The 25719-nt window shown below is 45.5% G+C and overlaps 1 protein-coding gene across 1 annotated transcript in view; it reads right to left on the bottom strand.

Moving 5' to 3' along the window:
* Positions 1-24436, bottom strand: part of TAC3 (tachykinin precursor 3) — a 76333-nt gene extending 51897 nt beyond the window's left edge. Inside the window, exon 1 of the mRNA XM_040422379.1 lies at positions 24326-24436. Coding sequence (XP_040278313.1) covers positions 24326-24436 — 111 coding nt within the window. The remainder of the gene's footprint in view (positions 1-24325) is intronic.
* Positions 24437-25719: the final 1283 nt, after the last annotated feature.

Below are 25719 nucleotides of genomic sequence, written 5' to 3' on the forward strand. Positions count from 1 at the left end.
AGTCAGTCCTGCACTCCAGGCCCAGCGGGTACAACAGTGGATCTTTTGCCAAGACAAACCACCGAGGTCACAGATGTTTGATCTGTTCCACTTGGTACGGAAGTGGTTGCAACCAGAGTCGTCGTCCCCAGAGCAGATGGTGGAAAAAGGGGTAATGGATCGTTACCTGCACTCTCTTCCCGGGCCAGTACAACGCTGGGTTGCCCAGGGAGATCCCCAGAATGCTGACCAGCTGATAAACCTGGTTGAGAGGTACACTGCAGCGGAGAACCTCCTTGCAGGAGCTGAGAAAATAAAAATAACTCCCGGTAACCCCAAGGTTTATGCGGAACCCAGTAAGAGGGGGTTTAAACCCAGGGGAGAGAGGGGACAAGTGCCCGTGGAAACGAAAAAAGAATCACCAGAAACTGGTTCTAGACCTCCACCCCGCCGTCTTGTTTGTTGGAGGTGTCATAACCTGGGGCACATTGCAGCTCACTGTCCCATGACAAATGAACATATGGATTGTGATATGGCACGACGGTGCTCCCTGTTTGCCTATCCCGCCTGCAGTGCCATCCAGTACCAGGCAACCGGGCCTCATATGTGCCAGGTGACTGTCAATGCTAGTCCTGTGACTGCACTACTAGACTCAGGAAGCCTGGTTACACTTGTTAGAGAAAATCTTGTTCCCGTATTGCCGGCACCTGGTCAGGGCATGGGGGTGATGTGTGTGCATGGGGATGTTAAGAACTATCCAGTTGCTCAGGTCACCATAGCCACTGAATGTGGGACTGTATTGCATACGGTAGGCATGGTGAAGAACTTATTGCATGCCATGATAATAGGGCGGGATCTTCCGTTGTTTTGGGAACTGTGGGGAAAAATGTCACCCAAACAAGTAAAATTTGCACCTGCTTATGATGTGTCTCATGTTGAGGAAATCACAAACCAGGCTATGCCTAGTGAACCAGCTGAGATAGTTGAGGGATTTCCGCTATCTGTCTTGGTGGGAGACGAGAGTGAGACCGTAGAATCTGAGCAGACCATACCCGTTCTGGATATCCCGCAAGGGAATTTTGGGACGGCCCAGGCGCAAGACCCCACTCTAAAAGGGGCTTTAGCAAATGTGACTGTTCTAAATGGTGTTCCCCAAGATCCGGGTGCTGACCACAGGTATCCGTATTTTGAAATGCACAATGACCTCTTATATCTGGTTACCAAAGCTCACAATGAGGTGATAGAACAGTTAGTGGTTCCCGGGCCCTATAGAAAAATGGTCCTGGAAATGGCCCAAACTCATGTGTTAGGGGTCACCTAGGTACAGATAAAACCTGCGAACGAATATTTCAGAGGTTCTATTGGCCGGGGTGTTATAAAGAAATAGACGAATACTGCAAATCCTGCCCTACATGCCAATTAAAGGCCCCACTGTCTCATTTTAAAAGTCCGTTGGTGCCACTTCCTATTATTGAGATACCATTTGAAAGGATCGCCATGGACTTAGTGGGACCATTAGACAAATCAGCTAGGGGACACCAGTATATTCTAGTAGTGCTGGATTATGCTACCCGGTATCCAGAGGCTGTGCCGTTACGAAACTCCTCCGCTAAAACTATTGCTCGGGAGTTGTTTCATATATGCACGAGAGTGGGACTCCCCAAAGAAATCTTGACTGACCAAGGGACCCCATTTATGTCCAGGGTCATGGTCGAGCTGTGTAAACTACTGAAAATTAAACAGTTAAAAACTTCAGTGTACCATCCCCAAACTGATGGCCTTGTAGAAAGGTTCAATAAAACCTTGAAAGCCATGTTGAAAAAGGCCATTGAGAAAGATGGCAAGGATTGGGATTGTTTGTTGCCATATCTGTTGTTTTCAATCCGGGAAGTTCCTCAAGCTTCTACAGGGTTCTCGCCTTTTGAGTTGCTTTATGGTAGACACCCTCGGGGTTTGCTTGATATAGCTAAGGAGACATGGGAGACTGAAGTTACTCCATACAGAAGTGTCATTGATCATGTGGTACAAATGCAAGAGAGAATTGCCAAGGTGATGCCCATAGTGAAGGAACATCTCCAGAGGGCCCAAGAAGCTCAGAGAAGTGTGTACAACCGTTCTGCCAGAATCAGAGAGTTCAAGCCAGGGGATCGGGTATTAATTCTGGTACCTACGGTTGAGAGCAAGTTATTGGCTAAATGGCAGGGACCTTTTGAGGTGATGGATAAAGTTGGGGAAGTAAATTATAGAGTCCATCAGCCAGGGAAAAGGAAACCAGTGCAGGTATATCATGTAAACTTAATGAAACCTTGGAGAGAACGGGAGTCCTTGTCAGCTACGCTCTTATCTCCCACTGTTTCCGGTCCTGAGTTTGGAAAGGTGACAATGGCTAGTTCCTTATCACGTCCCCAACGACAGGAAACTAAAGAGTTGTTGCAACGTAATACGGACATATTCTCTAGCTTACCAGGTTGCATTAATGTGGTGGAACATGATGTCATCACTGAACCCCACATAAGGGTTAAAGTAAAACCGTATCGCATCCCAGAAGCCCGTAGACAAGCAGTCTCAGAAGAGGTTCAGAGGATGTTACAATTAGGGGTAATTGAAAGGTCCAAAAGTGAATGGTCCAGCCCAATTGTGTTGGTCCCAAAACCAAATAGAAGCTGGCGCTTTTGTAATGACTTTCGGAAACTTAATGAGGTTTCCAAGATGGATGCTTACCCTATGCCTAGGGTGGATGAACTGGTTGAAAGGTTGGGTCCCGCCAGGTATATAACCACATTAGACCTCACCAAAGGGTATTGGCAAATACCATTAGCAAAAGAGGCCCGAGAGAAAACAGCCTTTTCTACGTCAGAGGGATGTTTCCACTATGTGAGGATGCCATTTGGGTTGAAAGGGGCCCCTGCTACATTTCAAAGGGCAATGGATGACATTTTGCTTCCCCACAGGGAATATGCAGCAGCGTACTTAGATGACATTGTTATCTACAGCCTGGATTGGAAAAGCCATTTAAGTAAAGTCCAGGCCATTCTAGACTCACTCAGAGAAGCAGGGTTTACAGCCAACCCAGAGAAGTGTGCCATAGGTATGGAGCAGGCCAAATACTTGGGTTATGTTGTGGGAAGAGGCATGATTAAACCCCAGGCCAACAAGGTAGAAGCCATACAGAGTTGGCCCCGGCCTCTTAAAAAAAAACAAGTGCAGGCTTTCTTAGGGATAGTCGGGTATTACCGGCGGTTTGTCCCCAACTTTGCCAGTATTGCTGCTCCTTTGTCTGACCTCACGAAAGGGAAAAAGTCAGTTATGGTTCAGTGGTCCCCGGAGGCAGAAAAGGCATTTGTAGAACTAAAGTCCATTCTTTGTAGGCAACCAGTGCTAATAGCGCCAGATTTCTCCAAGGAATTTATAGTACAGACAGATGCATCAGAGGTGGGACTAGGGGCTGTTATGTCCCAGGAGGTTAACAGAGAATAGCATCCTGTCATGTATCTAAGTAGGAAACTGAACCCCTGTGAGAGGAATTACTCGATTGTGGAACGGGAATGTCTGGCAATAAAATGGGCCCTAGAGTCCCTAAGGTATTACCTGCTAGGCAGAAAGTTCAGACTCGTCTCAGACCATGCCCCACTGAAGTGGATGAGTCAAAACAAGGGAAATAATGCTAGGGTAACAAGGTGGTTCCTGGCATTACAGGATTTTGACTATGTGGTGGAACACAGGCCAGATAAATTGCACATCAATGCAGATGCCCTGTCAAGAGTCCATTGTTTGGTTATGAAAGGTGCCAAGCCCCCCGGCTTTAGGCAGAGGGGGGGGGGATATGTAAGCATGCAGTGGGTGACATCATAGATGGTAGGTATGTGTCACTGAGGCTGCTACGCTCAGTGATGTAAATCCCGGAGGTAAGTAGTGACCAGTGGTGGTAGATCACTGAGTTGGTGGTAGCTGGAATTTGGGTCCGGGATTTAGGAGTGACTGAAGAGCTTGGGTGGGAAGGTCACTCCTATACTCCATCTCGGGTGTTACCGCCACACACACAGGTGCGAGGGTGATTTTAAAAAGACACTCTGCCAGAGAGCAGTGTGTGTGGATGGTGGTCTGAGAGGAAGACTACTGAACCAAACCTCTAGGCAGTGAGGATTTGCTGGGAGAAAACTGCAGCTGGTGAGAAGCCTGTATCACTGTGTTTTGTTATTTCATTTGGACTGTTCTGCTTTTTGAAGAAAGCAAGCCTGTACGGTACTGTGTGCCTAATAAACCCTGAAAAGAGACTGTTTGAGTGGTCCCGTCTCACAATATATATACAGTACAGACCAAAAGTTTGGACACACCTTCTCATTCAAAGAGTTTTCTTTATTTTCATGACTATGAAGGCATCAAAACTATGAATTAACACATGTGGAATTATATACATAACAAACAAGTGTGAAACAACTGAAAATATGTCATATTCTAGGTTCTTCAAAGTAGCCACTTTTTGCTTTGATTACTGCTTTTGAAGCTCATCAAGTGAATGCCAAGAGTGTGCAAAGCAGTAATCAAAGCAAAAGGTGGCTACTTTGAAGGACCTAGAATATGACACATTTTCAGTTGTTTCACACTTGTTTGTTATGTATATAATTCCACATGTGTTAATTCATAGTTTTGATGCCTTCAGTGTGAATCTACAATTTTCATAGTCATGAAAATAAAGAAAACTCTTTGAATGAGAAGGTGTGACCAAACTTTTGGTCTGTACTGTATATATCCTAATAAATTAAGCCAAAATTAATAATGTGCCTTATCTGCTGGAGCATGGCTTGACAAGAACAGGCTATGGTTTCATAGAAAGAACATGCCTCAAGTTGTGCCATTTTGGCACAAATTTCTATTGCAAAGTAATTCAACCGATTGGTAGTATACTATTAGACAAAAGTGTCTAGCTGCAGTGAGCACAGAGGAGGAGAGCAGAGGAGAGGATAGGAGTGATAGTAGCTAGAATGGTGGTTGCAGTACTCACTCACTCTGTTGTTGGAACGTAAAGTGATGGGAAGGGCACACCCGTTCTTCCCTTCAGGGCACACTCTCACTCTTGGGGCTCCTGCCTGATGTAGTTTGGGGAGCCCTTGATGGTAATGAATTGGGAGTTGCATGGCAGGGTTCTTTGGTGCAGCTCTGATTGTCAGTGCAGTGTAATGGTGCAGGGAAAAATGACATCAGGTTACTAGCAAAACGGTTCTTTACTGAAGAATTAAGGTCAGGCTAATCAATTACAGTCCTCAGCATGCAGATGTTGACAAATGCAACTTCACACATCTCACAGATTACATGACTACACAAGAAGCACTCTTACAAAAATCTTTATTCTCTAGCCCTTTAGAAAGATACATGATGTAAACTGTAGTGAAGGCAATCTTCATTGTGATCCTCAGCTGTTTAATGTGTCCAACTCTCTGATTTCCAATCTGACACAGGACAGGAAGTCAGTTAATTGTCTATTCATTCCTATGAGACTGACATTGGCGCCCCCCTCCCCCCCCCCAGTAATAAATAGAGAAACTGTCTTCCTGTCCACACATGCTGTGTTATTTGGAAAGTTAGAGTGCTGGTCACATGACACAGATGAGGATCAGAAACTCACAAATACAGTCACTGGTAAGAAGATTCACTTCAGTCTACATCATGTACCTTTCTAACAAGTCAGAGAATAAAAAAAAAAATTGTGAGAGTGCTTCTTTAATAGACCAAAGTATTCCTTTAGAGCAATTCTCACTTTGCACTACTCTGGCTGACTTGTACTTGAGCATTAAAGAATGGGGGTTGCACACTTTCTCCGGTACGAATGAACCACAGGTTGGACCCTCACGTCAAACTATGCTCTGCTCCTTTTTTGAACAGGTTTCTGTACTCACAGTTTAAGTTTCCACAATCGCCTCAGCAGTATGTGGAATGGTGTTCATAGATTTCTTACTTTGGTAAACTTGGCCAGGGCCTGAAGCCTTTACACAAACAAATAATATGGCGCTGGAGTCTATAAGCTACTCGTGATGCTATTTACCTCTACAGATCTTCTACTCTGCACCTCTTTCTATTTCCTCTGGTCTGCTTTTCCAGTAAAGTTATTTTCTGGCCTGGCTCTGGCTAACGCCTAAACTAGGGTTGGCTTCTATATCATCTACACCATTTTGCATCCGTTTACTTTACTGGCTCAGACTAGACTGACCTATCTGGCTAGACTGACTGATTAGACTGTTTTGACTTCTATCTATATAGAGAGGGTTACACCAGCCCTTTACGAGGTCTAGTGGTAGCTGTGAATATGGTCTATTTTCACCTAGTACCAAAATACACAGAAATGCATGTACTGTACAAAAAATATATTTTAACCCCTTTTTTTCTGTGTACCACACTGCGTAGCCATGCACCAAATTTATTATCCAGCCAAAGCCACCAAGATAAATATGGGGCACCATTAGACTGCCTAAGTTTCTTCCATTTACATTTTAGGCTAAGTAAACCTGCCCGAATTTGCAGTCTATTTGTTTGCTGAAAGCTAAAGGCACATGAATTCACTTAGTGCAGCCAAGAATATGTGTACAAATAATACCTACTAAATGAAATGCATAAGACGATAGCTGGATATGGAAAGGCAATCTGTAAACAAGTAATAATCAGATTGCTTATTAACATGCATTACTCGTCCTATGTGGGCAGGCAGAGAGAGCATCAGCTGTGTGTCACGATCAGATGATCTGCACCCAAATTTCAACACGAGAGTGATAAATAACACATAATTAGTAACTATGCAAATATATTTGGAAGAATTAAATGGGAAGTCTGTGCTGTGGACAGCAAAGACTAACCAGGGTAACTGCTGCCATTTTAAATAGGTTTACATTAAATCAGGATTATATACTATTTATTCTTATTTTTATTACTTATTTATTTAATGCTAATATGTTCTGTAGCGTTGTACATGTATTGCCATCACTTCAATTATACTCTCCATTACACCTGACCTGGCTCTTTTGACTTTGGTAAGTGAGAGATATATTGGAGTTTCAGTTCTTGAGTACAGTAATTGTTCTAGAGCGTTGATAAAGAATGGCTTTTATTATTATCATCTGTCTATCCTTATGACATATGGTATGTTTATTGACCTAGGCTACTTTCACACTAGCGCTTTTGCTGGATCCGTCATGAATCAGCAAAAACACTTCTGTCACGATAATACAACCGTCTGCATCCGTTATGAACGTATCCAGTTGTATTATCTTTAAAATAGCAATGACGGATCCGTCATGAACACCATTGAAAGTCAATGGGGGACGGATCCGTTTTAAGTGCGACTTACATTGTGAGTTATGACAGATGCATCTTGCTCCGTACATCGCGGACAAAAACACGCTGCTTGCAGCGTTATTCTGTCCGCAATGGGGATGCAACCAAACCGAACGGAATGCATTCTGGTACATTTCATTTTGTTTCGTTCAGTTCAGTTTTGTCCCCATTGACGATGAATGGGGACAAAACGGAAGCGTTTTCCCGCCGCTATTGAGATCCTATGACACATCTCAATAGCGGAAAGGAAAAAGGGTATATTCTATGATTATTTGTGCTGGGTTGCTCCCTTCACAAAGAAACCACAAACTTCTGTCTTGCTTACCAGCATTATCTGCTTGTTTTCTTTTTAATGCCATGCAGAACTGGGGGAGGGGACTTTGGTATTTTGTTTTGTGTGTTTGCAAAAAAAAAAAACTTTAGAGAAAATACCTTATTAAAAAAAATAACCTATTACTTCAAAACTTCAAAGTTCAAATTTTTGTGTTCAGCACCAGGGACAACACACTGAACAAGTCAAATACCTGGTTGTTGTTGCAACTTTCTGTGTTGATAACTTTTGAACCACAAGCTATATTGCAAAACTGATTGAGGTAATCTATTTCTGAGAAAATTCTGGTCTTCTTTGATATGATACATATGGAAAAATTTGCCCATGATCCAATATGGTGGCTTTCAAGATGGCGGCCATGTTATTGATGTCGCCGTGTGCTCTTTTGTATCGATCTCACAACCGAAAACGACCGCCAGAAGTACAATCCGGAAATCCTTGGTGTAGTGTGCGTCGATGTGTGCGCAATTCCTCCAAAATAACATCACAGAGATGTTCTCAAGTAGGTTCCAATAATGTGCCTGCCTCCCAGTGGCTAGGCGTGGTTTATTTATACCAGAAGATGGGAGGCGGTCTTACAATCATGACCAATGAGGAGACAGGTTATGGTATGAAGTGATTGGCTGGAAGGCGGTCTTACAATCATGACCAATGAGGAGACAGGTTATGGTATGAAGTGATTGGCTGGAAGGCGGTCTTACAATCATGACCAATGAGGAGACAGGTTATGGTATGAAGTGATTGGCTGGCGAAGATGTGAATGATCGCGCAAACTTATGTTCGCGCGTTCACACACATATTCGCGCCCTTTCCGTTGCCACGCTTATCCTCGTGGATGAAGAAACCCCTGTTCGACGGTCCCCATCCCTCCCTCCTCAGCCGGCGCCATGACACTGGTATCCTGCAGTAATACCAGGCCGGGCACAAATCAGCTACAGGTCGGGACGACCAGACCATCGTGCGAAAGTCTCTGCGCAGATGCGAATGCGAACGAATCTGCGCATCTCTATAGGATAGATGGCGACCATACGGCGAACAATAATTTTTCCACAACATTATGAACATAAGATAAAAGATAGGCCACCTCACCCATTACTTGCTGGGGTATTCAGATATTTCATTTTCCCTTTCGTTTCTGAAATAAAAAGGTGTCCTGCGACTTTTGACTCACCCTGTACATACAATATAGCTGCCTGAGGAGATCATGATTTTTACTAGAGATGAGCAAATCGAAGCTGATGAAGTAGAATTCAATCCGAATTTCAGGAAAAGTTTGATTCGCACCAAAGCCAAATTTCCTTGCGCTTCGTGGTAACGAATTGCATTTTTTCCTAAAATGGCTGACATGGAGAAAGGAACTCTGGGAAGACGGGATCACCCATAATGCCATGCATGCAGCCAATCAGCAGCCATCCCTGTGATGTCACAGCCCTATAAATAGCATCATCCATCTTAGATTCTGCCATTTACCAGTGTTATTAGTTCAGGGAGAGACGTCTGCAGGCACTAGGGACAGTGCTAGGAAAGACTTTATTGTGGTGAAAATATTATTTATAAGTGCAGGGAAAGGATAGGGAGGAATTGTTCCACAGCATTTGTGTAGAACAGGGTTCAGTAGGGGAGGTAACAGACTGGGTAATAGGAACAATCCTATTACACCTTGCTGCACTGACTGGGGATCCAAATTGCCATTATGAAGCTCTGTCATTCCAGCAAACCGTTCTTGTTATTGGGGTGCAAGTGCTGTTTGATACAGCCATTAACAGGGTTTATTACAAGGAAATATTTCTACAGTATGTCTTATTTTCCCTTGTGCAGTGCAGTTATATGTTGTAAAGCCCTTTTTGCTGTGTATTAGTGGCAAAAATAAAATATATTTGCCCTTGTGTGGTGCAGTGATATATTCTACAGCCCTGTTTGCCGTGTATTAGTGCCGAAATAAAAATATATTTGCATCCAGCGTTGCACTTATCTGTTGAAAAGCCTTTTGTGTTGTGTAAAAGTAGAAAACAATTAGGGCCTAATTGCCATTCAGTGGTGCAGTGCTATATTCGACAGCCCTGTTTGCCGTGTATTAGTGGCGAAATAAAAATATATTTGCCGTTCAGTGTTGCACTTATCTGTTGAAAAGCCTGTTGTGTTGTGTAAAAGTAGAAAATAATTATGGCCTAATTGCTGTTCAGCGGAGCAATGATATACTGTATTCTACAGCCCTGCTTTCTGTGTATTAGTGGTAAAATAAAAAATATTTGATCTAACATTTGATTATTTGATCTAACAGTATGTCAGACAGAGAAGTGCCAGGCCCTGCACAGGGGAGTGGCAGAGGCCTAAATGTTTCTGGCGCAGGCCTAGGTCGCAGCAGAGTAAGGGGGCTTGGCAGCAGGGGTCGCAGCGAGAGGCCTGAGCTCCCGGTGTCATCTACCGGTCGTGTCTTGACCAGCAACCCAACGGTTCTTGAATGGTTGACTCGGTCATCCACTTCATCCCAAGTGACATCAGACACCCCCAGCCAAGAGTCGGCGGGTTCCTCTGACACAACGCTTAGTTGGCAGGGCCCGGGAGCAGGCCATGTGCCCCCACTGGTCCTGAACCTTCCTTTGTCATTTTCAGTTCCCTCACCGCTAGAAGTATTATATGCCATAGGCTCGGCTCCATTTTTCAGCGAGGAAGAGCTACTAGAGGACAGTCAGCAGCTACTGCTCAGCCAAAATCTGGAGGAGACATCCGCCGCTTCCTCCGCTAGGCGGGCAAGTAGTGATGAGAAGAGTGGTGTGGGAGCTGGTGTTGCGAGCGGTCAGGCTCCTGACCCAGAGACGGTTAAGAAGGACATCAGTGACATGCAGACAGTACTCAATGATGATGATGTAGCTGATCGTACTTGGGAGCCGGGTGAATTAGGGGCTTCATCATCATCGGGAGAAGATGGTGGCATCTTGCCCGTGAGCCAGCACAGAGCCAGCAAGTCACTAGTGTAAGTGGGAGACAGCAGAGGGGCAGCACTGGGAGGTCAGTAGCCAAACATGCCCGGGGTAGACCTCCCGCTAGGTGGGAGCCTACCTGTCCGGGAATTAGTGGTGCAGGGTTCAAGGAGGCAGCGGCGGTAGCAGTCAGTCAGTGCGTTGTGTTGGGGGTAAAATCACCTACTCGGTGGTTTGGCAGTTTTTTGTTAAGCCGCCGGAGGAGGTGAACGTGGCCTTCTGTAGAATCTGTGGGCAGAGGGTGAAGCGTGGCCAGGGTGCCAATGTTGGAACTACCGACCTGCGTCAACATATGCAGAGTCGCTATTAGGTGGCCTGGGAGAACTGTGGCTCTGATGTAGTGGTCCAGCCTGCCGCAGCAACCCTGCATCACTCAGTGGTATGCACCCGGTTTCAGGCAGTCAAGGCTCCACCACCTCAGCCGAAGGGAGCTGTCTGTTATTCCCATCATCTGCTGGTCCAGTTGCTCCTGCTCCTCCTCCTCCTCGTCAGTCATTCCGTCACCGAAGCGATTGCCAAGAGACAGCAGTATGGGTGCACGCATCCAACGGCTCAGAAGCTGAGCGTGCTGCTGTCCAAGTTGCTGGTGCTGCAGTCCCTCCCTTTCCAAGTGGTGGACTCTGCTCCTTTCAGAGAACTGATGGCTTGTGCCGAGCCGAGGCGGAGAGTCCCAAGCCGTCATTTCTTTGCAAAAAAGGCAGTACCAGCCCTGCACAAATATGTAGAACAGAAGGTGGGCCAGTCCTTGAGCCTGTTGGTGTCTGCCAAAGTGAGCGGCAGCGCCGTGTGGAGCTGTAACTACGGTCAGGGACACTACATGTCCTTTATGGCCCACTGGGTCAATGTGGTTCCTGCAAAGCCACACCAGCCACTTGGCCAGGTGACGCTGCTTCCACCTCAACGTTGCCACGTCATTGATCCAGTGTCAATGTCCGCCTCTGCCTCCTCATCCTCCACCGTTTTCTCAGCCTCCACTGCAGGGAAAATGCACAGTGCCCCTCCAGCATACCACATGTGCAGGGCACATTGGTGTCACGCTGTTCTGCACCTCGTTTGCCTGGGCGAACTAAGTCACACAGGGGAGGAACTGCTCCATGCCCTTCAGCAAGAAATCGAATCCTGGCTTTCTCCGCAACAACTGAAAATCGGAACCATGGTGACCGATAACGGGAAGAACATTGTATCAGCGCTGCGTCAAGGAGGGCTGAGCCATGTGCCATAAAGGCCATAAACAATTTCCTGATGATCCAAGCAGACAGGAGTACTCCCCTGTGTAACTTTGATGTCAGCCAGTGGTAGCTCATGCGTGACCCCTACCCTTTGCTCAGGACCTTTGAGGAGGCCACATTATTTGTCAGTCGCCAGGACTATGGGATGAACGATGTCATTCCACTTCTTCATGTCCTGGAACAGATGCTGGTAAATATGGCTGGTCAGGGGACTGGAGACGTGGCGCCTAGATCTCACGGCCACATAATCCCTGTGGGGGTTGAACTGGATGAGGACATTGGAGCACAAGCAATGTGTAGTGAAATTGGTGTTTTTTATACATAGGGGACAGAAGAGGAGGAGCAGGAGCAGCCAGAGGAGCTACAGGGCGATGATGAAGATGAGGCAGAGGACCCAGACACACCGTGGCAGTATACAGTGGAGATAGAGACAGGGAGTCTCTCCGAGTCACTTGCGCAAATGGCCCGCTGCATGCTCACTTGCTTGGGTAGTGGCAGCTGAATTGTCACCATTCGGCAGAGGGATGACTTCTGGCTCTCCACCTTGTTGGACCCTCGCTACCGACCTATCTGCGCCATCGTCCATCCTCTCGTAGGTCTGACCGGAGGGGGGGGCCCTCTGCGCTCACGTTCCGCTGCCATGGCTGCTGGGGAGGGGTGGGGTGGCAGGAGCAGTACCAGCTCCATCAGCAGCAGCCTGAGTCTAGAGTCGCTGATGAGCAGCTTTCTTTATCCGCATAATGAAGAAACTACTCACCAGCAGCTAGACGTAGAGCAGAACCTGAACCAGCAGGTGGTGGCATACTTGGAGTGCACCCTGCCAGCCGTCATTGAAGATCCGCTGGACTACTGGGCAGCCAAACTGGATTTGTGGCTGCAACTGGCCGAGTTTGCCCTGGAAAAGCTGTCCTGCCCGGCCAGTATTGTGGCATCAGAGCGGGTGTTTAGTGTGGTGGGGGCCATAGTTACCCCAAGAAGAACTCGCCTCTTCGCCCAAAATGTGGAGCGACTGACCTTTGTCAAGATGAATCAGGCGTGGATCAGCCAGGATTTCCACCCACCAATTCCTGATGCATCAGACTAGATCATCCATGGTGCTACACCAACACTTTGACAAAAGAGACCAGTTTATTCTGGTTACCTGCCTCAGCTACTATTCTGATGCTGCCACCCGCCTGATGCCACACATCTGATGCCAAGTGCTCCTTATTTCACCCACCATCTTCAGCAGGTACTGGTATTGCCACCCACCGCCCCACTCTGTCACCGGGTCACTTTGTGGTCTCCTGATGTTGCTGCCCTCTCCACACTAAGTCACCTTGCCACTCTGTGGCCTCCTGATGCTGCTGCCACCTTCACAGGATGTCACCTTGCCACTCTGCTGTCTCCTCATGCTGCTGCCACCTCCACACTATGTCACCTTGCCACTCTGCTGTCTCCTCATGCTGCTGCCACCTCCACACTATGTCACCGTGCCACTCTGTAGCCTCCTGATGCTGCTGCCACCTCCACACTCTGTCATTGTGCCACTCTGTGGTCTCCTCATGCTGCTGCCACCTCCACACTATGTCACCTTGCCACTCTGTGGTCTTCTGATACTGCGGCCACCTCCACACTCTGTCATTGTGCCACTCTGTGGCCTCCTGATGCTGCCGCTAGCTACAGACTCTAACTCATTGCTACCGTCAACCTCCCCTTCCCTTCTCTCCAGCTGCTGCAACAACACCTCCCCTGGGCCCGGCACAAGGCAAAGCAGCAGGATCTCAGGAGCAAGCAGCATTCACAGCCCACCAATTCTTCATGGACCAGTAAGTACAGCTGTACAGCTGCTTTCTCCTACTCACTGTCCTCCTCGATGTCAACTGGCAACAGAACATGCCAGCCAAAGTGAGGGGAGTGGGGAAGTCAGTGACCAGGGAAATTGTGGCACCAAAATAGGTATAATATAGTGTGGGCTCAGCATGCATGTGGAACCTGCATTCCCTGAATTTAATGGAAGTCAGTATGGCACCAGAGGAGGTAGTATTTAGTGTAGGTTCCTGTCCTAAAGAGCTCACCTTGTTTTTGGCGGACAGGCACAAATAATTTTGTACGTACATAATGTATTTGCCAAGAATCTCACATTTATAACGTAGCATTAGTACATTTTCTATAGTGAGTATGGCACTATTGTATTTACTTTATTATTTGTTTGCAGGGTGCATTTGTTTTTGCTATTTAAACTATAAGGCACCTGGGGAAGGTGGGATCCATCTCTGAATCTATGGTGACTCTGTCTGCTATGTTATGCATATAGATATAACTGTTAACTTCTGAAGGGCACACATGTCCCCAGGGTTCACTTGACAACTCTCCCATACTGTGTGTAAGAAGAAAGCTGCCAATCAGTCGTGGGGGCAAGGAGAGACAGGAACTCATGAATTTGAGCTCAATATTGATTGAAAGGGAACCTGTCATCAACTTTATGCAGCCTGCATTAACGGCAGCATAAAGTAGACACAGGTGAGTTGATTTCAGCGGTCTGTCATTTAAAAGTTAAAAGTAAGTTAAAAGTAAGTGGTTGTCCAAAACCGACATCACAATCATTGCAGACTGGGCCTGGAAAAGAGTCCCGGCCACCTGAGAAGAGTCCTGGTTATTCATGAATCCCTGCTCTCCCGCCCACCTGCTGATGACTGACAGTCTTCTACCTAGTTTTCTCCCCTTCTCTCTAGGAGAGAACTGCCAATCATCAGCAGATGGGCGGGAGAGCAGGAGATTATGAATAACCAGGACTCTTTTCAAGGCCTGTGCTGTGATTATGATGCTGATTCTCACCAACCACTTACTTTTAGCTCATGAGTGACACACCGCTGAGATCAGCATTTCTGTCACAATTTTATGCTGCCCTCAGTGAGGTCAGCATAAAGTTGATGACCGGTTCCCTTTAAAGAAAACAACCTGGGTCAAAAACTGGGTCAGAACAATTAAGCGATGCAGCATTTTCATCCAGGTCTTTGTCACCAGTTCATACTGGCTAAAAACATTACCTGATACATTACATGGTAGATTAGTGTGGAAATAAAATCTATGCAAGCAATGTTAAGGTTAGCCAGCCTGATACATTACAGTTGCATGCATTGTACTATCCGTCACAAGTTAAAGATGACCTGTCACCTCTCCTGACATATCTGTGGAAGGGGCCAGGAAAAGACCCCAAAACGCATCTGGTTGTTCAGAGACCCGCACATCAGCTGATGGACAATTATTTATCTACTTATCCACTACCATAGAAGCTCGATTTTTACCTGGCATATAAGGAACGCCGCGGTTTAAATATTCGGTCCTGACAATTGGGAGATACCACTTGAATAATCCCCACGGTTGGAGACAGCCCGGAAGGCAACTGGAGACCGTATAGACTAGTTACCGTCGAATCGTCCGAGTCGTTCCAGCTGACAACTTGTAACCAGGTACCGCTGTATCCGACATTGTAAGCCACGTGGGATGCCACTGTGTGCGCAAGTCGTACGGCAATACAATTACTCTATACTGGGAAGTGCAATCATAATATATCAGTCAGCGAATTTATGTCAAATTTTCTATTGCCAACATATCGATAATATATAATCGAGCTGGGAACAGTATATGCGATACCAGTTATGATCGCCATTATCACCTTCTACTGGGAATTCTAATCACAATATATCAATCAGCGATTTTATGCAGAATTTTTCACTGCCAGCACATCAATAACAAACAATCGAGTTGGGAACATTACACGCGATATAAGTTACGATTATTACTATTATCCAATATCGATGTTTCAGTGTTGAATATCCTAATTATATTAGAAGACACATACTGCTGCATATCGGAACAGTGATTCCATCCACGCTGTCAATATTTATTACTGCTACATAACTACCTCAGTCACTATTTTAGATTTTATATTGTACCATAGTTATTGTAATCGTTTGTGTATTTACTATATTTTATTGTTTTATTATTATTATTCTTATGTCGCAATATCTGCATTTCCTAATATTAAAATACTCAGGTGTTATTACTACTCAGGTTCATCTATTTCTCCGTGGGGTCCAGGTGGTGAGTGCTCAGCGTTTATAGTTATTTTTTGTTACATATCTGTTTTAGCAACTATATGCATTTAATAACAATTCTGGAGCATTTATTCTTATGAATCTATGTTATGCCATTCCTTTATTATTCCTGCTAGAAGTTATGAATGACTTACCAGCAGTTTACAATAAAGGTTCAAATGGGAGTTACCAGTTGGGGCATATCCCTGCACAGTCTGACACTGGCAGAACTGATTAGATATAGTCAGACTGTATAGGGACACCTGCACAACTTGTAACACCCATCTGGACCTTCACTGTAAACTTCTAGTAATTCATTCATAAATTCTAGCAGGAATAATAAAGGAATGGCAAAGCAGGCCTCATCATTGCATGCAAGGACGGCATCAGCACCCGGAACACCCGGTAAGTGCTGGAGCCCACTGCTCCTGGAGGGGCCGACTGTGCCTGCTCACTCCTGCAGCTGTGTCCTGGTCTTCATTAAACTGCCTGTTCTGAATTCTAGGGCAGCTTACCCAAGCAATGCAGACAATTTTTGGGGAGTGCACTGCTGGGATGGGTGGCCCCAGGACTCAGAACAGGGTAGATGGAGTTTTCTACCGGGCTAAAGGACCTTCCTGATGTCATCCGCCATTGTGACCAGAGGGGGAGGAGCCAGAGGAGCAGAGAGCTGTGCTCCTGTATGGAGAGCAGCCAGGCTGAAGTGTGGTGAGGCCTAGCTGTGTGTGTCTGTCCCTGTGTGTGTGCAGTGTCGGACTGGGGTACCTAGGGACCACCAGTAAAATTTATTTTGGGGGCCCACCGTACAGATACATTCAAATATAATAAATAATCTAACAAGTTTTTTATATGAACATAAGCTGCTTGAGGTGCTGTACATTGAATATATGTATGTAGTGTACTAAATCTAATGTGTTATGAGCCACTTGTGCAGGGGGTGGGAGACCAGGGGCCCACCTTGCTCAGGGGCCCACCGGGGGATTTCCCTGTACCCCTGTGGGCCAGTCCGAGCCTGCGTGTGTGTGTGTCTGTCCATGTGTGTGTCTGTCCCTGTGTGTGTGTGTCTGTCCCTGTGTGTGTGTGTGTTTAAGAGGCATTGCATAGACTCCATACCACAGTCTAGTCAGTGCCTAATGGGTTACAGTTTAGACCACCTTCTGGTACATGTTGATAATTCCCTTTTAAACCCCAGTCCCTGTCCCCTCAGTACTGGGAATCAGTGGGAATCATATTAGAAGGTAATGGTTGGAGCATAACTAAAGGTGGAATACCCTTTTAATGTCCCCTAAAGGAGGCCACAAACATTAGATAGAAGTTGGTTGACGATCTCACCATCGTATAAGTGTCTGTCCATATGTATGTGTCTGTTCCTGTGTGTGTGTGTCCCGTTGTGTGTATCCGTCCCTGTGTGTATGTGTGTCCCTGAGTTGTATCTGTCCCTATGTGTATTTGACCATCCAAGAGTGTTTGTCTGTCCCTGTTTGTTTGTCCATGTGTGTGTGTGTCTGTCCATGTGTGTGTGTGTCTGTCCCTGTGTGTGTGTGTGTGTCTGTCCCTGTGTATCTGTGTGTCTGTCCCTGTGTATCTGTGTGTCTGTCCCTGTGTATGTGTGTCCCTGTGTGTATTTGTGTCCCTGTGTGTGTGTATGTCCCTGTGTGTGTCTGTCCCTTTGTGTGTGTGTATCTCTGTCCCTGTGTATGTGTGTGTCTGTCCCTGTGTATGTGTGTCCCTGTGTGTGTGTATGTCTGTCCCTGTGTATGTCTGTCCCTGTGTGTGTGTATGTCTCTCCTTGTGTGTGTGTGTCACCATCACCATGCCCACAGTATTCCTATGTCTTGACGCAGCTGCATCAGGACGTTCTGTGTGGGGCAAGAAGAAGAAGAAGAAGAAGATGGAAGAGGAGGCAGCTCCGCCAGTAAGGAGTCCGTGGGAGAGGCACAGGAAGGCACTCTAAGGACGTAGCTAACAGTACCATATTATCAGCACTAGTGTTATCTGTGGTTTTACATAGGACTGCAGGTAACCCTACCACATTATCAGGACTATTGTTATCTGTGGTTTTACAAAGGACTGCATGTAACACTACCACATTATTAGCACTAATGTTATCTGTGGTTTTACATAGGACTCCAGGTAACATTAACACACTATTAGCACTAGTGGTATCTGTGGTTTTACATTGGACTGCAGGTAACACTACTACATTTTCTGTACTCAGATAGCCATCACTGTGTTATCTGTGCTGTTACATAAGACTGCAGGGGACATCTACTATATTATCTGTACTCAGAGAGTTTTCAGTGTGTAAGGGGGCCCATTGAGACCTTATCGCCTAAGGGCCCACATGAATCTGGAGCCAATACTTGCACCACTGCACTATTGTATCATCGTCTGCCTCTCCTTCAGGGAACCCTACCTTGAACCCCTACACCCACCAATACCAGGCAGGCGATCCCTAGCCTAGAGTGTGCCCTGAGGGAACCAAGAGGCGCCCCTTCTTCCCTGAACTGGCCCACGGAGCATAGGGGAGGACCAGACCCACCATGAGTACTCCAACCACCATCATTGCTGCAGCCACCACACTTACCATCTCCCCTACCAATCTCGCTGCAAGACTGAGGCGGCTGTGTGCATCACTCTTGGGCAGGGATGGACTGGGAACTTAAAATGGCCCTAGAAAAAAACTAAAAGTGGCCAAATTGACAGAAGGTGGGGCAACACAAGTGGGCGGTGTCAGCAATTCCATAGAGCAAAATTCTGTCCCAGCAGAACCATATACAACAGAGCAGCAAAATATATTGCCCCAAAAGCTAGTCAATAGCTGCCATTGTCTGCCCTCTTCCTCCAGTTCTCTCTGATTAAAGAGGACCTTTCATGGTTTTGTATTAATTATGATTGGCTAATGCTGCCACCCTGCCTGATTTTTTAAAATATCACTTCTGCGCCCCGCTGTGCCCTCCGTAGGTTTCGCGCTCAGTATGCTAATACACCAGGGATTCTCAATGGGCGTCTCCTTCTCCCTGGCTGTGCCGCGATCCAATCACAGCGGAAAGCATCACAGCCAGGGAGAAAAAAAAAATCACCTTCTCCCTGGGTGCGACGCCAGTAAAGGTATTTATCGCAATTAATAGAAAACCATGAAAGGTCCTCTTTAAGATATGGAGCTGGGGGTGAGATATAGGCCCAGCAGATGAATTCAGGAGGGCATGTGTGCTCACCAGCCAGGTACATAAGCACCTGATTCTCACAGTGTTAATTACCACTGAGAGCTCATTATTTACCTGGCTAGTGGCCATGGGGAGGACTCGGGTGGCCCCTTGGGTATCAGCCCACTGGGAAATTTCCCTGTATGGTCTATGACCAATCCGCCCCTGCACTTGGGGAAATAGCACCATCAGCCAAACCCTGTTACAAATAAGAAGATTCACCAGATCAAAAAGCTGATATTTGAAGACCGGTTCACGATGGCCTGATTTGCCACCCAGAAAGCCAAGAGCAAAAGGGGTCAGCTAAGATCCCGTCAATAAACAGGCACCACCATCTTGAAAAAGATACATCCGTAATCACAACGCAGTACCGCTCTGGCACTGTGACTAAAAGAGAAGAAAAGGTTCCAGTCCAGCAATTGTGAGTACCTCTGGGGTTAATAACTCGTTTAGCATAGTTTTTTTAGGACTATAACTGCCATCATTGAGCCCTATAACTGTCTCTGTAGTGCCGCAAGTCATACTTCTTAAACGGACCTGCACCCCATTATTACGGCCAGTGCCCATAGAAATGTACAACAAAAGTATATAATTGCTTGTTTTGGACTATGTAATCAAGAGAGGACATGGGTGAAAACTTGTGCTGCATGTTATTCTGCCAGCATGATATGTATTGGTATGGGTCTCTGGGGCAATGTGCCTAAAGCTGTGCTGGAAGAACCCATGCCAAGGTTCCACTCGCTATCTTGACCCAGTCCATTTTATTTCTGAGACAATGCAGGGCCCTGTTGCCTTAATGAAGCCCCTAGTAGCCTGGAGACTGATAGCAACTAGCCATCTCCCCCAAAAGCTGGTGCTGCTGCCACAGCAACTGAGTGCAATCAAGTTGGAGTGACGGCAACCAAACTATCACCAGACCTGATACCCGAGAAAGTAAAACTAGGCAGTGGCTGAGGGACAGGCAACAGAGGGTTGTAGTCAATGGAGTATATTCAGACCAAGGTCTTGTTACCAGTGGGGTACCTCAGGGATCTGTTCTGGGACCCATATTGTTTAATATCTTTATCAGCGAAATTGCAGAAGGCCTCAATGGTAAGGTGTGTCTTTTTGCTGATGACACAAAGATTTGTAACAGGGTTGATGTTCCTGGAGGGATACACCAAATGGAAAAGGACTTAGGAAAACTAGAGGAATGGTCAAAAATCTGGCAACTAAAATTTAATGTTGATAAGTGCAAGATAATGCACCTGGAACGTAAAAACCCAAGAGCAGAATATAAAATCAGTGATACAGTCCTAACCTCAGTATCTGAGGAAAGGGATTTAGGGATCATTATTTCAGAAGACTTAAAGGTAGGCAGACAATGTCATAGAGCAGCAGGAAATGCTACCCTAATGCTTGGGTGTATAGCAAGAGGAATTACCAGTAGAAAGAGGGAGGTGCTCATGCAGCTCTACAGAGCACTAGTGAGACCTCATTTGGAGTATTGTGCTCAGTACTGGAGACCATATCTCCAGAAGGATATTGATACTTTGGAGAGAGTTCAGAGAAGAGCTACTAAACTAGTACATGGATTGCAGGATAAAACTTACCAGGAAAGATTAAAGGACCTTAACATGTATAGCTTGGAAGAAAGACGAGACAGAGGGGATATGATAGAAACTTTTAAATACATAAAGGGAATCAACAAGGTAAAAGAGGAAAGAATATTTAAAAGAAGAAAAACTGCTACAAGAGGACATAGTTTTAAATTAGAGGGGCAAAGGTTTAAAAGTAATATCAGGAAGTATTACTTTACTGAGAGAGTAGTGGATGCATGGAATAGCCTTCCTGCAGAAGTGGCAGCTGCAAATACAGTGGAGGAGTTTAAGCATGCATGGGATAGGCATAAGGCCATCCTTCATATAAGATAGGGCCAGGGGCTATCCATAGTATTTAGTATATTGGGCAGACTAGATGGGCCAAATGGTTCTTATCTGCCGACACATTCTATGTTTCTATGTTTCTACATGAGGAACTAAGAAGCAAGTGCCAAAATTATGCCCTTTGTAAAACAACTGTTACCTAAGTGGAAAATCTGCAGGGCCCGTGTACTGTGGGCATCAGATATCCTGCACCGCCAGTCTTCCCTACCTCAGCTGAACCAACATTGATGCCACCAAAACTCTCTGGTGTTTCTTGCTGGGAAGGACCCCTGAGGTCCCACAAGACCAAGAGGAGCAAGTCCCCCCAGTTACCTGCCTGCCTTTGACTGTGAAGCTAATTGCAGTTGCTCAGCCTGAGGTTGCCTATAAAAGATTCATCAGGAAGCCTCCGCAGAACAAGTCTGAGATGGAAATGCACATTTCTGACATGATATTCTGCGCCATTTGACCGCAACCACTGCAGTCATGGAGGAAGCAACCATCAATGTGTTACTGCCTACAGCATTCTCTGTAGAATCCTCTCAGCTAGATGCTGAACCAAGCTCATCCGAGCCAAAGAAAGCAACAGAAGCCCAGAAATACCACCTGCTATACCAGAGTCAACTTCACCAAGAGATAACCCAAAAAGTAATGCTACCAGAGACACTGCGCCATGTACACCTGAACTGCAGCTGGATGTTGAGCTCCTTGCCATGAAAGTCAGTGGAGCCATGCTGTACCGCTGCTCTGAAGACCTGACATAGATCACTCCGATGTTTTGAAAGCACCAAAGATCTGCAGGAAGCTCAGAAGCTGTCTTACATTTAGAATTGGCGCAGGATCCGACAAAGTCATGAAGAGGCCTGCGCCTCTTCGTAACTTCGGCGGAACCACCGCCAGCTTAGGGCTTTAATAAAAGTAGCATCTAAAACGCTGGTCTTAATAAATGTGCCCCATTGTGCCCACAGTGAGTGACTTTAATGTATTTAACACCCTCTGAATAAATCCTGCAGTTCCAGTTTTGCACTTTCCATGGACTAATTCTTTACTACTCATAGACCATTTTTGTACCAGTTATGAACATTGCCATTGTGAGAAAACATTGCCCTATCTCATCCTACCACAGATACCATCTGCCCAGATCTCACCTGCATGTGACTTAAAGTGTAACTTTTCAGAAAAGTTTGCATAATGGCTTCTTTGTACAATCATAACTTTGAAGGAACAATTATGTTTGGGCTTCCCTAAAGTCTCTTTTAAACATTTTATTCCCTGGTTCAGCTACACAGCTAGATGCATTTCGCTCAGAAGCAGGTGTCTCCTTTCTGTGCACTGTACTGCAGTGACCTCACTTGCCTTAATTCCCACTATGTTTGTTTTCTTCTAGAGAGCTCAGAAAGCTGATAATGAGGGAGAGATCAGACTTAAGGCCCTATTACACTGACAGATCAGCCAGGAGATTGTCGGGAGGGCCATGTGGAGTAGCCATGACTTTACATCTTTTTTTTTCAGGTAGATGATGGCATAGTTTTTAAATGAAGTGATTTAGAAATGTGCTATTTACTCCATTCTCTATTAAATTAAATTAAATTGTGCAAAGGTACAGTGACTCTTTAAATTAACTTCTTTCAGGAACAAGAATAAAAGAAGAAAGGGGCCAGAATGTATCTATGTCTTGTGTATAAGCATGGTCTTTGCCTTACAGGTCACAGAAGATCTAGCAAGATGCTGGTTACGGCTTTTGTTAAATAGCACAGTGACCCAGTAGATCTAAAACCCAGTAGATGCTAAAACGGGGTTAATTTGTATGGATCATTTAATGTTTACCATCTGTTGTCAGTGTATACTTTTTGCACCCTTTATGCGCTTCTAATAGCTGAATATGAGAACAGAGTTATTCTGCCCTACTCAGCAGAAGGAGGCTGGCCCTACACCCTCTGAGTCCGACACTGTCTAGTGTAGTCTGTAGTTAGTAGCCAAGATGAAATGAAGCTGCCTTCTCTGTATAGTGGGAGGCCTACTCCATCCCTGGAAGTTACTAAGAATTACCTAAAACTCTGAGAGGACATAAGCAAGGAATAATTAAGGACTATTTAGGACCATAAGGAGAGTGACAAAACTGTTAGTAAGGTACTGCCCATCTACAGTATGGCAAAATAACTTACTGCCTGAGGAAAAGGTATACTGCTTTGGTACCTGGCCTGCTACATTTTTAGAATGGACTGGCCGCCTGTAGAAGATCTGCACTCCGCTGTAGGATCTGCATTACGTTTAGGATGAGAGCCTTACATGCCTAAGATCATTTTGGAGACTTGCTTGGATTTAAGTGAGAGAGAGAGAGAGAGACAGTCGGAGATAGCTGCTACACTGAACCTATTTTACAAGTGTGATCTGTAAAAACTACCTTAGACACCTTTATTTGTTTCAATTAAATGGGCTTGGTCATTGTCTCCACCATCCATTTTCCAGACCCTATATCTGCCCTCCTGCGTGCACCCATCTACCTGACATCATGCACCCCAACTAACACCACGCACGAGTTCCCAAAAGGTCCAGGGCTTGCCCTGAGGGAAGAAAGGGTATGCCCTCCACTCATTGCACATTCCTTGGGAGCATTGGGGTTAGGACAGCCACCATGAAACACCACCACTCCTATCAATGCCACAACTACCACTCCCATCCTCCTCTCAGCTCACAGCTTTGCAAGTTGCTGCAAATGCAATGAGTTACTAAAACAAAGATGTCAAGATAGGGTATAGAGCTTTAAAGGGGTTGGCCACTTTCTGGTTATTGTTGACCAATGTGTTTGTGAGGGATTATATGGCACTTACTAACAGAGTCTTTGTTGAAATTTGGCTCTGTTTTCTATATTTCATAAGGTATGCCCCATTATTTACAAGGTATTTTCTGCTGTCCACATAAAGGTTTTGTCCATAAAATGGCTGCTGATGGAGGGTCATGTGACCAGGCAAATCCCCTCCATGTGAAGCCTTCTCCATTCAAAAACACTGCACCTGTACTAAACTCCCAACAGTGCAAATGTAGCACCACATGGTCACATGACCCTCCATCAGGAGCCATTTTATGGACAGGACCTCTGTGTGGAGAGCACAAATAACTTGGTGGTGCAGAATCTCAACAACGGCCATATTAGTACATAAGTGTGATATAAGCATCTTACAAACAAATAGATTAACAGAAAGTGGAAACCTCTTCAAATTTCTGGGTTCTCCCTTGTTAAGAGCTGATCATTGGGTGATAGATTATTTGGCTTGAGAAATAAGTGATCCTACCTTGAACTGTTCACCAGAGCTCTGAGCGTCCCGCGTTTCTGCACAGTTGCCTCGACATGTCCTCACTGCCATGAAGAAAAGTATTGCCAGGCCAAGGGCAGAATTCCTCATCTTATCAAAGAGAATGGTCTTGGGTTACTGTAACTGAGAAATCGAATGTAGAGATGTTTTTTCAATAAGAAGACTGAATAAGAGGAATCACTATCACTATAACATTGCTAGGTCTTGGCAAAATGCTACTTTTCTTACTAGCTTAGTTTTCAGTCTGCATTGTGTTTTTGGAACTGAGGCTTCAGTCACTTCTTCGATGGGTATTCTGTTCGGTTCCATCACAGAAACAGAAAATGGAATAAAAGCAAAAAATACATCAATTTCTTCTTCCGGATCTCATTGAATATAACGGGATCTGTGGGGTTTCCATCATGGTGTTGGTAATTTTATTGGACAAAATAGTGCAGTATGCTGTTCTATTCGGTCCAGTCTGTGATGGAGACCCCTATCAGAGCCTTCAATGAAGAGGTGAAAGAGGCCTTAGATGTTAGGATATCTAAGAAAGAAGGTTCAAAAAATTCCCCATAATAGCAGCAAATAACAGTTTTTATCAGGCTAACATGTACATTTATCCATGCTAGCATTTTCCACAAAATTTCCAAATTTATACATTTTACAAAGCAGTGATGACAAAATGTCCACCATAATACGCAGTGTCTACATGCACTTCATTACATATTAATACACAGAGTGGTTAAAGAGCATCTGTCAGCATGACCAGCCATACTAAACCAGACATACTGCCTTTTAGGGTTGATCATGCTGAGTTTATCGATCCTGTGTTATTTGAAATCGATGGCCCTGTTGTAGAGAAATCTGCACTTAATTGCATAAGCTAATGAGGGGCTCAGGGCACTGAGAGGCAGGCCTAATCCTCGGAGCACATCTGTCTTTCTCCTTTAGCCACTCTCCCTCCTTTTGAGTGACAGGGCCAGACATCCTCACTGTCTTTTTGCCTGCTCCTGTAATTCTGCCCATGTGCTGGTAAATACTGAATCAGCTCCTGTGCAGTTTGGATCTCAGCATCGAGGAAAGCTGTTTGAGATGTAAACTGTGCATGCACTGATTTAACATTTACCAGTGCATGTTCTCAGGGAAATAAGCTGCCCACCAGAGATGTCTTGTAGCAGTTTCTCCCCTCTCCCATTCACAAAACATGCATGCTCAACCAAGATGAGCATGCATGTGTACACGGCATGACAGCTGCATATAATGGCCAAACTTTTGGCCGACAGTTATCTGTGTATGGCCGGCTTACTCTCCACATCAACTGCTCCATTAGTCATGGGTCATGGAAAGTGCATAGAGGGGAAAGAAACACCACGTCATTTCCCGGATGGCAA

Source organism: Bufo bufo, chromosome 3 (assembly GCF_905171765.1).
Source record: "Bufo bufo chromosome 3, aBufBuf1.1, whole genome shotgun sequence".
Taxonomy (NCBI): domain Eukaryota; kingdom Metazoa; phylum Chordata; class Amphibia; order Anura; family Bufonidae; genus Bufo; species Bufo bufo.